The sequence below is a fragment of the Rissa tridactyla genome, chromosome 3 (assembly GCF_028500815.1).
Source record: "Rissa tridactyla isolate bRisTri1 chromosome 3, bRisTri1.patW.cur.20221130, whole genome shotgun sequence".
NCBI lineage: Eukaryota > Metazoa > Chordata > Aves > Charadriiformes > Laridae > Rissa > Rissa tridactyla.
The window spans coordinates 81,337,455-81,352,868 of NC_071468.1; the positions used below are offsets into that span (position 1 = coordinate 81,337,455).

At 43.8% G+C, this 15,414-nt stretch overlaps 1 protein-coding gene across 2 annotated transcripts in view; it reads left to right on the forward strand.

Annotated features, from left to right (window-relative positions):
• The window catches only part of SIM1 (SIM bHLH transcription factor 1), a 54,496-nt gene that overhangs the window by 14,293 nt on the left and 24,789 nt on the right, over positions 1-15,414 (forward strand). For both annotated transcript variants that reach the window (XM_054195077.1, XM_054195078.1), the window contains exons 8-9: positions 105-211; positions 1,117-1,264. In XM_054195077.1, coding sequence (XP_054051052.1) covers positions 105-211; positions 1,117-1,264 — 255 coding nt within the window. The remainder of the gene's footprint in view (positions 1-104; positions 212-1,116; positions 1,265-15,414) is intronic.

Here is a 15,414-nt window from a genome sequence, read left to right on the forward strand (position 1 = left end):
GGGGTTCTTTCCAAATCTATTCCCCTAGCTCCTCCCCTCTTCTCCCTCAGGCCTCCTCTCCTGTCCTCTCACCCACTGATATTTGCTGCTTGTGTCTCTTGCAGGGTAGCGGAGCTAACAGGTTACGAGCCCCAGGACTTGATAGAGAAGACCCTTTACCACCACGTCCATGGCTGTGACACCTTTCACCTGCGATGCGCACATCACTTGTGTAAGGAGATAGTGTTCTTGTATAGACCCTGCCCCTCGACCCCCGCCTTCTCCCTCTGCAGGTGGACTTTGGGTTTGCTAGGATTCACCTCTAGGTCGGAAGGGGAAAAGCCAGCGCACTGGAGGGGAGAATAAACAAATTCTGCAACAGGTTTTAATGGAACAAGTCTTTAGAGACTGAACTCCGAGCTGGAGGCAGGAGGGAGATGGAGGGGATCGGCAATGAAAGGCTATTTTCCCCTCCTTAGCTCCCGGTCGTAGGAGAAGAACTTCCCTGCACAAACCTCAGGCACTCAGTTCACTTCAAATTCCGGTTAGGAAAAACTCTTTTTTCTTGCTCCAAAAAGCCATGCCAGTGAAATCCAAATACTTTTGTTCCACTTCCACCAAGTCTCACAAATCTTATCTGTGTATCTAATTTTGACTGCAGTAGTGAGCCCGATTCGGAGAGCTGTTCTTTATTCTATTTTGATATCATGACGACATTAATACATGGATAGTAGAATAAAAAGGATATTAATTTCCGGTAAATTTCCTTACGGAGAATGTAACGAGAAGAGATAAAACCCAAAACCAGATTTATAGAATTAAATCTCGATGACGATATGTCGGGGTGGGGGCGGGTGGGGGGATTCAACCCCCCCTGGTGTATTCGCCCTGCCCCATCAATCTCCCCGAAGAACCTTTGAGCGGGACTGAGACCAGCCCTGCACGGGGGTCTCCACCACCCTTGTCCACGGGGGTTTCTGTCCACGCTGCTTCCCCATGTGATGCTAAGGTGTTCCCAGTCCCTCTCCTCGCCCACGGGGACCTGGGGTGGTGGTGGTGGTGCTGCACCCCCTTCCCATGGCCGATCGGAACGGAGGCGGGAGCCGCGCTGAGGCTCTCCCCGCTTTGTCCCCGCAGTGCTGGTGAAAGGGCAAGTGACCACCAAGTACTACCGCTTCCTGGCCAAGCACGGCGGCTGGGTGTGGGTGCAGAGCTACGCCACCATCGTGCACAACAGCCGCTCCTCCCGCCCGCACTGCATCGTCAGCGTCAACTACGTCCTCACGTAAGTCAGCCCGGGGGCCGCGCTAAATTGCGCGGGGTCGAGCGGAGCCGAGCACCCGGGGTGGCGGGGGATGGGGCGGTGAGCAGCTCTGCGGGCCCGGGCCCCGGCGGCCGCTCCTCCCGCCCTCCGCTCCCCCCCGATCACGGCTGCTGACCCCCCTCGCCGCCCCACTGACCAGGGCAGGCTCGCCAGGTCTGCTAGGAAACACATTGAACACTTTCATCTAGATGAAGGGTTTCCCGTCTGCCTGTTTCTTTCTCTTTCGAGAGGGGGAAAAGATTTAGAGGTTTGTCACCCACATATTTTGCTGCCTTCCCCCCCCCCTTTTTTTTTACAGTTTAAATGCACCCAGCATTAAATTTTATTTAATGCAGCGTAAAAAAAAAAAAAAGGTTTCCACGTACGGAGTTATTTATACTCAACAAACAGGACATCTGTTTTTCTTTTCAAAAATCTGGGGTTTGAAGTTCTTAATTTCATCCAGAGTCTCTATCAAAGCTCCGAGATTTCTTTTTTGTTCTTGGAGAGCGATCCTTACGGTGAACCACAAAGAAAGTTGGTGACCAGAAGGGTCAGTTAAACTTTAAATAAAATAAAATAAAATAAAATAGATTAAAAAAAATAATCAGAGTGACTGCCGAGGTACCGTATATCTCAATGCATCTCCTGGTATTTGGGGATTTCTAGGTTGTGTTCTAGCTCCACTGCTTAAACTGAAACACAGAGGCCCAGTGAGGGAGGGGAAGGTCGGCCAGACTATTTTGAAGTGTTTATCCCCGTGATTGTCAGCATCTCCCCTGGACGTGGCAGTAGCTGCTGGCGGTAGCGCTGATGCTTCACCGGGATCGCAGGGCCGGTCAGGCCGGGGGTACCTCGTTGATCCTGGAGGCTGAATATTCCTCTGTTACGCTGCTCGTTTTTTATTCTGGAGACAAATGTAGGTGTTGGAAAACGTCTGAGAGGCACAACCCTCCTCTCTCCCAAAACTGCGGCGATTGCAGCACCACGACCTTGCCGTTGCGGGTTTTGTGCATGCACAGGTGGTGAGCGGTTTGGTAGCCGAGTTTGAGACGTGCTTGCCAAAACGAAGTGGCTCGTTCGGGAGGCAGCGGCTCTGGTCGTGTGAGCGGGCGCGGCCGGCGGGGTGGGGAAAGGGATGCGGGTGACGGCGCCTGCATTGCTAGTGCGTAATCGCTTCGGGACGTAAAGTGATAACGGGCATCGTGCTCTTAGGTGGGCAGACAGGGGTTATTGCACCTGCATGAAAAAGCATACATTTGGCTCAGCATTCTGGTGTAGGGAGTAAACTGCGATTCCCCTTTAAAGAAAATCCCTTTTATTCGCTTTAAAAAGGGATGCGGGGCGCGGCGGGCTAATACCCTGGCATTCACCCAGCAAGGATGCGGATTAGCAGAGGCACCATCACCTCTCTTCTAGCTGTTCCATGCATTTGTATGTCCATTTCCCCTATACCAGCCCCTCTCTGTATTTTTCGCGTTTTATGCTTCTCAGTCAAGTCCAAGCACTTGCCTGAGGTGAACGGGGAACTGCAAAGACAAGAAATCAGTGTGCCGTAACGCTAAGAAACAAGGAACCCGAAGGCAACTAGCATGCTAGAGTGGCTTTGCACCAGGAAGGCTACATGTTTTCCTATGAGCACCTGACATTAGCGGTCGTTTCCCTCTCCTTTAATCCCGAAAGAGTGAACATCAATCACGGAACTCTACCTCAAATGACCCGAGTGGAAATGCAACATCCCAGCGGATCTGCTTAACGTCAGCTGCAGATCCGGCTCGATCTGTCCCCTGCTTGCCGGGGTGACCACCACGGCCACCAGCATTCCAGGCAAAGCAAGCAGGGAGTACCCTGGTCCCGCGGGGGCCGGTCAGATAAACCCCTCGGAGGTGTTTTTCAGCAACGGGACTGGTCATACCATGTGCGGCCCTACCGCCTCGGGCTCCGGGCCAGTGCCGCGGTCACCACCAGTGCCACCGAGCCCAGGGTGGCTACCAGCGGCTCGGAGGGGCCGGGAGCATCGCAGTCAGCTTATTCGCAGACTGCTCGCACCTCCACGGCCGACTGCGCAAGGGCGCAGAACAGCCCCTACGCGCTCCGCGGCTCCGCGCCCCGGCAGGTTTTCCGTGCCGCCTGGAAGGTGGGCTCGGGGAGCCCCGCCGCCTGACACCCCCCGCAAAACAGCGTTGTCAGGAGCGGTACCAAAACAGCGCTATTCCTCCGCCCCAGCTGATTTTTCGCTGGGGGCAGCGCCTTTATATTTTCGTGCGTGTATAGGGATTTTTAGAACAAGGTTATAATTTAAACCTGTTTTCAGCTAGGCTGATGCGTAGGAGGACTATAGCTGTTCTTTCAAGATTTCCCCGTGGAGGACGAGGTTACACCGCGGCGCGACTTCGTTCCGCCTCGGTGTAAGGCTCCCCTTGCGCCCTTTGCTTAATTGCCTGGAGTGGACGGCGAGAGGGCAGCGAGGGAGGCAGGTTCGCTGAAACGCAGCTGGTGAACGCTGGAAGGTCCATCATTGGATGCGGCAACTGTCATGTGCTGCCGGCGGCTGCAATGCAGGCACCACGACTGCATTAAAATCTAGTTTTGGTATGTTCGAGGTCCTCGAGGTCTCATCAAGCCTGCCTGGCTCTTCATTAGGGCGCTGCAGAAGAAGAGAGCGCGTCCTTCTTGCTTCTGTGGCAGGGCTGCTGCTGCTACAACTGCTGCCCTGAGTCCAGGGGATGGGCGTAGCTTCCACTGCAGCATCTTTATTATTACTGTTATTATTATTATTACTACTACTAGTAGTAATATTATTAGTTATTAATAATTAGTAGTTAGTAATAATATTAATTTTTAAAAAAATTTTATTATTATCCTACGGCTAGCCTGCCGTTCTGAAAAATAAACGAGAAGAACAGGCCCTGCCGCTTGCCGGGGGGGACTGCAAGAAGAGAAATGGCTGGCTTTTAAAAAAACGTGACATGTAAGTCAGCATCTGCAAGCGGTAACCTGAGGTGGAGGGGAGCTGTTGAGGAAAGGTTCACGGTGGGACAGTCGGGCGGGAGGGTGCTGAACTCCTCGTACCTAGAGCCGGCTTCGTTGTCTTAATGAGCTATTCAGAGTCAACGTGTTATTGCTCAAATGAGGAAGGTAGGTGGGGAAAATGAGAGGTTATGGGGACTTGGCGTTTTCCTCTGGTAAGAGCTAGGCTCCGCTCCAGGAGGGCCGAGTAAAGGTCCTGTAGCACTCAAAATTTCCGAGTGCTTAATATACTTTATGCCGGTATAAATCCTATAGCTACGGCGTTTCCTAAAGGATGACATCGGATTATTCCAGTAAACCAGGAACAGCTGAGATGCGCGGCTCCTCCCACGCTTCACCTGCGCGGCATCGGGTGCGTGGGCAGAGCCGCTTGTGCCGCCGCAGCCTCCTCACGTTATAAACCCAGCGAGGGAAAAAAAAGTCCTCGTGGCGGAGAAAGACAAACCTTTGCGTATGGACCCGTGTGTAAGGAAGCCGGGGAGAGAGCAAAAGAGGTGTAAACTGGTAGTTTTGTGTTCTGAAATAACAAAGAGAGTGGCGTTTGGGCTCGCAGGGTGGAGCTTGAAAGGTGGGATGCCTCTCGCTAAAGATTCCCGTGAAAATAGGAGATGCCGGTCTTTTTTTTTTTTTTTTTTTTTTTTTTTTTTTTCACGGAATTGGGGTGAAAATAGCAAAAGGGATCAGAAGGTTTGGAACGTATGGTGCAGGTTTTTGACCTGCTGGGTCCCTGGTCCCCCCCACAGCACTTCTTCACCCAGGGAAAGCCCCAGGAGTCTTGTTGGTTTTTTTTTCCCGGTTTGCTCGTGGAATAAGGAGCTTTTTCTCACTATTGAGAGGAACCTGAGCGCTCTGATGTTCTGGAAAGGAGCGGGTTCTGTGTGGTATAAGTACCAAACTCGTCTGGAGGATCAGTTTCACTGCAGGCTGAGCAGGAAGAGCGAGAACCTCTTACCTTGTAGCTTCCCAACTCCTCTGGGCGATATAGATGATGAAAACAGAAAGAATGAGAAACGGGCCCCCAGTTAAGAAAATAAAAAGGGGTCATTTCCATCTTCCAAAGCTTTAAGAAAGGGAATTCTAGGCTTGAGAACAAATGTTTGTAGTAAGTATATATGCTGAACTAAATAGGAACGGTGGCAAGGGCGTTTTAGCAACAAGAGGAAAGGTTATTTCTTGTGTTATAGCAGTGTGTCAAAAATTAATATAAATGACCTTTAAGGACTCCAGCTTTAAAGCACACACATTTGCTCTTCTTTGTATTCCACTTGGCATACGTGAGTACAGACACAGAATATTTGTTTCTTTTCTTATTTGTTCTGTACACACAGTTGCCATACCATTGATTATTAGCTGTGCATGTTTATCACATAAAGGGACTCAAGTATGAGTCAATTAATAGAGAATGCAACTGCTGAAGTTAAGTTTATATTTAGATCGCAAACAACCTCCTTTTAAACAAATGGATAACGCAAAGTGCAAATCCTTTGGCTTTTTGAGCACGAGCAAATATTATAATAATCTGTCCCCAGAGAAAGCTAAGAAAGCCTTCCTATATACATTTCATTGTCCTTTAGCATTTAAAAGAATAGCAATAGAGGTAACATAGACAGATAACATGGATTAGGTAGCTAATTGTGATTAATCTCGGTTCTGATGATATAGTAGGTATACGATATAGTTCCAGTTGACCTCACACTGCATTATGTAACTGGATGATTAGCAGCAGAAGTTGAACGCAATTTGTTTGAAAGATTATTTCACAAATAACTGCCATATTGATGAATGTTTTACTTAATAATGTGGTAAATGCAATTTAGAATAAATTAACTGTTAATTGTATCTACACAGTTCATCTTTAGATTTTTATTGCTATTTCTAGCTTTGTGTACTACTAGATTTTAAGTGATTGCATAAGCAATGTGGTATCATTCTGAGTGATGGCTCAGACTTTGAAAACATTCCTCCCGGGCATAGTAAGCAGTCTTTAGGAGAACTTGTGTTTCATGTAGAAACAAAACTCTGTCCATATTTTTGGACAGTAACAGTGAAATATTTCCATAGCTTTTCAGAAACGTCCTCTTTTTGGCCTGTCTCTGGGTCATCGGGTCTCATCTCCTTCTATTCGTAGTCAGTGGGAGAATCCACAAACAATATTTCCATACCTATGGGCCCGCTTTTCTTAAGTGTTTCTCCCAAATCTGGAACTGCCAGATTTGGAACTGGCCAGAGTCCTCTTCTTAGTCAAAAGAGAGATACGAGAGAACATGTATCTACGAGTGTGTGACGGAATGTGTAGGACAGTGAATACACTGGGAAAGTTATTATTGCAGAAGAAATCCTGCACACCCTTACTCATATCATTAGTGGAACTAGTTGTATGAGTAAGATTAGCCATCTAACTTTAATATTTGAGATAAGCTTAGTGACTTCAACTGGATAATGTATTTTTTCTTAAATAGTTTTAAACAGTAAAATCAAACTTGACCTGCTGCTTTTCCTTTATATTTCTCTGTATTAATGGGAATTTTGCCACTTAAGTAATTGTGCACAGAACTGGGTCCCACTCGATATGTTGAATCCACAATGTAGGAAAACCTAAGACTGGAAAGCCTACCATCATTCACATGATCGGATTAGCAACGTAAATATATAAAGGAATTGTTTTAATCAATTAAAATGCTTGGGAAGCATTATACCTCAAAGAAAAAAGTATAAAAGGATTCCTCTTGAACTACTCAGTGCAGTATTCTGTTTGTTCGCCATTAGTTTTTATTACAGGCTTGTCTCCCTGGAACATTGTTTATATATTTCTTGCAAATAGGAGACAGGCTCTTCCAGGTGTCCACAATACGTTTCTGCAGTTCTTTGTTCATGTAGGGGCTTTCTTAGCTACCATTTGTTTAATTCACTCCAAATTTCTATGCTTGTATTTAAACCAGGTGACTGTAATGGCCAAGGCACTAAAACTGTGGACCAGAGTCTACAGTCACTGCTTGTATGAAGAAAGTTTTATTTGCTAGAGTAAGGATTAAAGGATCGCAGGTCAGATCCATAGGAAAAAAAAAAAGAAAAAGCAGTCATTAGTTTAAATGCGTGCATACTGATAGTCTCACACAGCACGAAAGTCAGGGTTGCAAATAAGTGTCTCTAGTCCAAGAAAGAAAAGCGACTTCAAATGCTTTCCACTCCATCCTTTTCCCATTCAGTGTGCCGGCTGTTCCAGGCCTTTGGAAACTCCCTCCTCCCAAACAGGGAGTTACAGATCTTGTAAAATGATTGTCTGGGGCTGAGACACATTGAGCAGCGGCAATGGCTGAAGCAATTACTATCTCCAGCTGTCTGCCTCACTCCACTGATGAAAGGTACAGGGCCCGCTGCAGGGACTCTTATTCCTAAAATGCCACAGTTTATGGTTTAAGGTAAACTGCCACAGATTTCTTTTTACATGGAAGCGTTGGACTGTACACTGCAGCACAGCTGTTCCTGCTAGAGAGGTTGTTCACACTTTATCCTTACTCTGCCCTTCAGCACTTTGAATGGCATAAATGAGGCTTGTGAACACCACTACAGCAGCTGGGTGCTTCAGTCCCTTTGGGGATCAGCCCCAGTGGTCTTCCTACGCGGCGGAGGAGGGGGAGACCATAGGCCGTGGAGCTCAGGGTTGTGTTCACTGCTCTGTGGTAGTTCAGAGAGCTGCAGACAAGTGAGGCAGTTGGAAGAGCATCTGCTAGTTTTACCACACAACGTTTATGTCTCATCTATGGATTGTGTTAGTGGCTGTGCAGAAGAGGGAGGCCACGCAGTGGAACTGCTACCAAAGGCTTCCCCTCCACGCTCTCACCCTCTCAATACTCTGCGCAAAACTGGGTGCAGAACTGGCTCCTGCTCCCATAACAGCAACAGTGTGTTCCTTAAGCAGGTTTACAGTTTTACTAGCTCTGCTTCTGTTTCCTTAATCTGTTGCATGTTTGCTCTTGTTGCTCTGTGCTGCATCTCAGTGCTGCTGTGATTCCCATGTTGTTTCACTGTAATTATCATGAAGTGCAACAGGTGTGTAAAGTTACTAAAGGGCTTCTAAAGTGAGCTCTTTCCTCTCCGTTATGGTGTTCTTGCTAGCTTTTATTTGTACACACTACACACGCAAATGTGGCATTTCGACATGGCCTAAATTAAGTGTTAACAAATAAATCTCCTTTGTCCGTTCAACAGTGGCAAGTATCTGTTTAAAATCTAATTCTCCTTCCCTCACCTCTCTTTTGTACTTTACAGCGTGGGCCAGGCTCCAGCACACATGTTCGTACTCAGTAGGTTACTTCAGAGGCAGCCCCTTTCACTTTGATGACACTATTTATGGAGGCAGGCATCGCTCTGTGTGAACAAGGGTATAGCGTCTGACCCTTCTGAAGGCTTGGGATGGCTGAATTCTGGAGTCAATCACATGATCTTTAACACAGTGAGACGATTTATTCCTGTTGTTGTCTTTTGTTATCATCCACTTAGTGCAATTAAATCGCAGAAGTCCTGATTTACTAAAGCACTTGAGCACATGGCAGGCTCTAAAAGTGCTTAGACATAACTTTCAGTACATGATTATATCCCAGTGAATTCAGTTTTGAAATAAAAAAACCCTTAGGCACACGCTTAGAAATAAGAATATTCCTGGGCTTTGCCAAATAGAGATGGCTTGAAGGACGCATTTGTTACTGTGTTGAATTGGGACCTAATAAAGAACAGCCGTAGTTTTTCAGCTACAAACCACTGTGTATAAATCTTGGGGGCAGCAATGTTGAAAATAACAGCTATTATCTGCTGAAGTTCCAGTGCAGCTATGGAAACTCAAATGCCTGGCTAACTAAAGTTTGGCTACATCCCTAGCATTGTGTGGATATTTTGACATAACCTAGAATGAAGACCTTTAAACCCATCCAATATTCAACGCTCTTACATCTGTGCTGTCGGTTGGGAAGCGAACGTGCACAGTGTGCCCTGAAGGCAGCCTGTTCCCAAGTAGCCTGTGGCTTTCGATCATCTCTGTACTACGTTTGGCAGCTGGTAGCCTGGGCTGTTGCTATAGAAAACTCTCTCCCTCTGACTTAGGCCCTGGTTAACTGAAATCCACCCAAAGGCATTGCACGCTATTTTTTTCTTGCTGTTTCCAAACACTGTTTTGTACACAGAACAAAATAATAACCTTTAATGACTGCTTCACAAGGCATGTCCCAGTAGAGTATTTGCTCAAATAAAGGCTCGACTTGGGGATAAATAGCCTGATAGCACCCTCCCATTTGCAGACAAATTGCTGAACGGTGTTCCCCAAAATAATTCTGTTGATCTTAAGCTGTGAGTAGGAGAGTTAAAGAAAAAGTGTTGTCTTCTGCAAGATGGTCAGCCTCCTGAGTGCTTTCTAGTCTGTGAAAACCAGCAGCGGGGGTGGGGATGTGACTTCAGTCCAAAGAAAACTGCATACCTGTGTGACTACAACTGTGTAACTTAAGGTTGGAATATGCAGTTAGGGCTTCTCTGGTGATATCTAGTGAGTTCAAGAAAGCAGTAGGAGATGTGGTGCACAGCAACATTTGCCCAGGTGTGATACTCTGGAGTTGCTGTATATGTGCTACAGAAATGGTCACCACAAGTATGGTAAATCTCATACTTTATAATACACTGGACCTGTTGTACAAACCCAAATCAAACATTCATTCAGTCCAGCTGCAGATCAGCTGCAGTGTTGGTCCAAGCACAGTTGTGGGATGGCAGTGGAGTCGATCTGCATGTATGCTGTGGACATTTTTATGGGAACATACAGTGGCCTGGTCAGAGGCACTTCTGCGCATCCAGAAACCCTTGATAAATGTGCACGTGAAGCAGTAACAACAGAGTGGCTGAAGCCAGCTAAGGCCCCTGCCTGTCCAAGTCAAAGCAAGGACACAGAGGGCAAAGGTACTAGTCAGATGGTAGATTTAATTTTCTGAAGAAGATTGTAGCTAGGTGTTATTGTGCTTTATTAAATGATTTTTATTTATTTGTTGAGAAATTTTAGATATGCTTAGTAAGTATTTCACTACTTATAACCATTCAACACATTGGAGACTTATTCTTCAGTTTCATAAGATGGATTTTAGCATGGGTATGCATTTCTGGAACTATCTATGTTAATGGTGAGTTGTTGTTATAATTACTGTCAAAAAGCACTAACTACCACTAAAAGTCTCTTTTCCATATTTGATAGAAGGCGTGGGGTCAGCAGTAGTTGTGCAATGTATGGTGGTTTAACTTAGTCTCTGGCCCAGGGGGTCTAGGTAGTCAAGCAGGTTATCTTGTATCAATTTTAACATTTAATGGACATGTTTAACAAATGGAACTGCGTATAATGTATACTTTGAGGAGACAGAATCAGTGATTACCAGGAAAGTATCAAATACAGTGGAGTATTACTTGTTATCTTATAGCCTCATGATATTGGCTTTTCTTCCTATTTGTCTCCTGTTTTATTAGCGTAACCACTTTATACATTGTATGCCTATCAAAGCTGGATACCTATCTGATCCTATCAAAGTCTGACACGAACAGAGCCTTAGACCCAAGTGACAAGTAATGTGAGTGGGATCTGGCTGCTGGAGAGGTTTGACTGTGAGTGGGGAGAAGCTAAAAGGCAGTTGTCATGGTTTCAGCTAGCACTATGTTTTGGATTTGGGATGAGAAATACTGTTGATAGTGCACTAATGTTTTTGGTTGTTGTTAAACACTGAAGGCCTTTTCTGCTCCTCACACTGCCCTGCCAGCGAGTAGGCTGGGTGGATACAAGAAGTTGGGAGGGGACACAGCTGGAACAGCTGACCCCAACTCACCAAAGGGATATCCTGTGCCATGCGATGTCATGCTCAGTATATAAAGTTGGGGAAGAAGAAGGAAGTGGGAGACGTTTGGAGTTATGGTGTTTGTCTTCCCAAGTAATCGTTACGCGTGATGGACCCGTGCTTTTCTGGAGATGGCTGAACATCTGCCTACTGATGGGAAGCAGTGAATTAATTTATTGTTTTGCTTTGCTTGTGTGCACGGCTTTTGCTCTACCTATTGAACTGTCTTTATCTCAGCCCACAAGTTTTTCCTCACTTTTACTCTTCTGATTCTCTCCCCTGTTGCAACCTGGGGGAGTGAGTGAGCAGCTGCGTAGTTCTAGATTTCAGCTGGGGTTGAACAACCACGACATCAATCTAACTCAGGTACAAATAATGAAATGAGAAAACAGGTATATTAATTTGTAAAAAAGACTGAAAAGACGTTCTCCCCAAATGCCAAAGCCCACATGCAAGTCCTTGCCTGTCTTCCTCCCTTTACCTCTAAAATTTAAGCAAAGTAAAATTCAGTTGAAAAGCATTCAAGTGTCTTACCATGCTCGCTTTGTGGCCAGACAGTGGTCCTCAGGGGCAAAGTGCTCTTCCCTGGCCAAAGCTGAGGAACTCTGGACAAGTGAATTAGCAAGACTTTCACTGTAGATAAATCTTGCTTCTTCTGAGGAAGGTGAAAGTCTTATGACAAGAAAGGACTAATCTGATGAAAGAGAAGGTGATCTACTGTAAATGGGACCTCCTCACCAGATGGAGTTCATGAATCCTTTTGGACTCGACATACCTCTTCACTATGGGGCACCGCTGATCAGAAAAAGCAGGCTGGAATGATGGACAAGTATGTTATGAAGCATGCAGATAGGAAATTTCCCAGGGAGGAACAAACAGAATGAACAGTAAACCATTTTTCAAGCACATTGTTTTTCTCAAATAAACTATTCCCAGATCACAGAAGATTATCCAAAAAGTCATAAAAGAAAATCTAACTAATTTTTTTAAGGGTTCACCTTAGGATCTTAGGAAGGTTGTCATAAGAAAAGCTTTAATTATGGGAAACATAGAGGAGTTGATAAAATCTGAAATATCAATAAATTAACTTTTACAGTAAGTTATTAAAAGTAATAACAGCAAATTGTCAGGACCACTCTTCACTGCACAGTTTCAAAGGAACTGAAGTATGAAATTGCTTAACTACTGTGGTATAGAGTGTAATTTAAGAACAGCTATACAGGATCAGACACATACTGGTAGTGACCATGGCAAATACTTTGGAAAGGGTTTAAAAATAGGACAAGCATGCAGTAATGCTTCCCTAGCACTTTCTCCCCGTCTTCAAGAAGTTCAAGTGTCTTCCTAGAAAGAGGTGAGATATTTTAGTGTATTAGCTATCAATGTTTTGTGTTTTTTTTCTCCACAAATTTGTCTGTTTACTTTTTGAAACCATGTGAGTTTTTGCCAAGCTTAAGTAAAAGAGATAAAAAAGGGCTCCTTTTGTTGTGGAAGTGCCACCTTTTCATTCCTTTCATAGCCCGTACTTGCATTAGACGAACAAGTGAAAAATTGCTTCCTACTCATTTTCTCTGTGTCACTCATAATTTACAGATCTTATTTTGTTTTCCCAGTCATCTCTCTCTCAGCCTGAGAAGTCTCCTTAATTGTTCCTCATAGAGAGACTGTTCCAAGTCCATACCCTTGCTGTCCCACTCTGAGTTTTTTAGGTTTTCAGATGGGATGGTAAGAGTATAGAATATCTGAAGTGTCAGTGCATGAGGGGTTTGTGTACGGTATGAGGTATAATCCTCATTTTTGCAATCCTCCTTTACTGCATAATGATGCGATGATGTGCATTTTCTTACACGCAAGGCAGTCTGCGTTACCAGTGATCTCTCCGCAATGTGATGCATCTTTCATTTGTGAAACTTCTCAGTTTAAGTGGTGAAACATATGAATTAGAGGATTATTCACCAAAATGGAGTTTAAGGCTACTACTGTTTTAGAAACAAAAATCTGAAACTAGATTTTAAAGATCATACTTAAGCCCCACAGAGGAGAGTGCTGTGTATGCCCCTAATAACTCCGAGTCCATAGCTGCATAACTGTCTTTTGTGGTTTCTAAACACCCAGAAACAGGACTTTTATCCAACTTTTTGCCATCTTTTCAGTTACCATTACTTAAAAAACATAAAATAGTCAAATCTTGAAAGTATCTTGACTGTTTTAGCCCTTTTCCTTGCCATAAGGGGATAGAACCGGTATGAGGCTCTTACTCTGAAAAAGTGCCTTGATTTTAAAATGAAAACACCAAACATCCTTCATGAAAATCACGAGGAGCTACTTTTGGTTCTCCTTATTACATACCTTAAAGTGATACAGGAATCTTTAGGATTTAGAAACCTTTTAATTTATAATCTCTGCCAAAAAAAAATAATCAGCACCCTCTCAAATCCTTTTGTCCAAGCATATCATATACCTATCTAGTATGCTATTTCCAATAATTTCTGCTCAGTTAGGTACACAATAACAATGGTATTACATGTATTCAATCAAGTATTTTTATTCATAGAAAATATCTCAAATTTATTTTAGCAGTTTAAATAAGTGAGTTTAATGTATATTTAGTCAAGCATTACGGTAGTAAGGGCTTAAGTAGATTAGAAATAAATGAATCCAATTAAAGAACATGTCTGTGAAATTTGATATGTCATAGGCATGAACGAACTGTTTGCACAGCAGCTGCAAAGAAATCATTAATGATTAACTATCTCAAAGAGGTTTAATCAAGGATAAATGGTATAGGACATAGTTAAAAACATTTGTGTTGAATACATGGAGATTCTGAAATAACAAAAACATGCTTTGCATCACAGTGACATGAGTACTAGTCTCGGGAAATGTATTTTTTTGTTATCTGTGGTAGACGTGCAGCTGAGAGTTAGCTTAGTAACATTAGCTATCATGCATTGATAGCAGGAAATTGTTCCTTCCAACAAAAAGCTTAAGTTTAATAGGAGAGACAGACAAAGATATTTCACAAAAGAAATGTTTCCTACAAGAACACACTGTTATCCTCCCTTCCAGAGCTAATATTCGGCAAAGTTAAGGTAGGGATTCTCAGAAATGATCAGCACTGGGCTAAATGTGACCCTACCAAAACTAAAAGTCCCATTGGCCACCTTGAGGGCAAACTCAGGCCAAGGGCTTGCTAAAATCCTATGATAACATGATTTGTCCAGTGTGACACCAGTAGTCTGTGGGACGGTTGAGAGTTGAATCTGTATTACTTGGCTAATAGATCGGTGTCTTAAAGGTGTCGGTAATATTCAGGGTATATTTTTTAACACATAAAAATATTAAGGAGTCTGAGATGGGAAAATCTACCCTGTATAATAGCAGTCTGTTGCACTGTTGTCAGTCTGGCTTTCTGCAAAATAGGAACCGTCTTAGATAGGTGAGAATTTATGTCTATATGGCATTAATTCCTAAAGGGGTGCTGCGTACACGCACTTGCTGTTGCACTGAGGTGACATTGGTTTTTATGGAGTGGTTGAAAAGGAGTAGTTGGAAGAAAAAAAATCAGATTTTTAAAAGTCTCATTTAACAGACCTTTGGTTTATTCAGAAGTATTATTTTGAATGTGCAGGTGAATTTCAAGTAATGGAAAACCCCCAACAATTACAAAGTAGTCACCACAATAATTTAATAAAGGCTGACAGAATGGACGTGAGTCATGGAGTTCTGCAATGTTTAACATGCCTTCAGATAAAGTATTCTTAACTATTTGGTGGCCATCCAAAAAAAAAAAACACAGCAAAAAACCTAACGTTGCAGGCTGTGTAATTCTAATCCAAATTTCTCATTATCAAACAGATTCTAATATATGCAAACATTTATAAAATCCTGCCAAATATATTTGTCCATTTAACTTGGCAAGCACTGAATATACATCAAACATGACTTTTAGCCAGTTGTGCTCCTAGGCACCTCACATTTGAAATAAATGTTACAGAATTAAATTCCGGTCATCATATTTTATTTATTTAAAGCATTTTTTCAGTGCTACCTCTAACTACAAACGGTAATTATATTCATATATAATTAGCCTAGGATGTCTTAGGCATTTTATTCACAAACAATAATAAATCCCTGGTGCATATTTTCATCTAGCAAATCTAGTAAATAAAGGCAAATACAGTGTACAAAGGGCTCCTTTTGGAGCCAGAGATGGCTAGGCATGCAGTTGGGAATGACAAACTG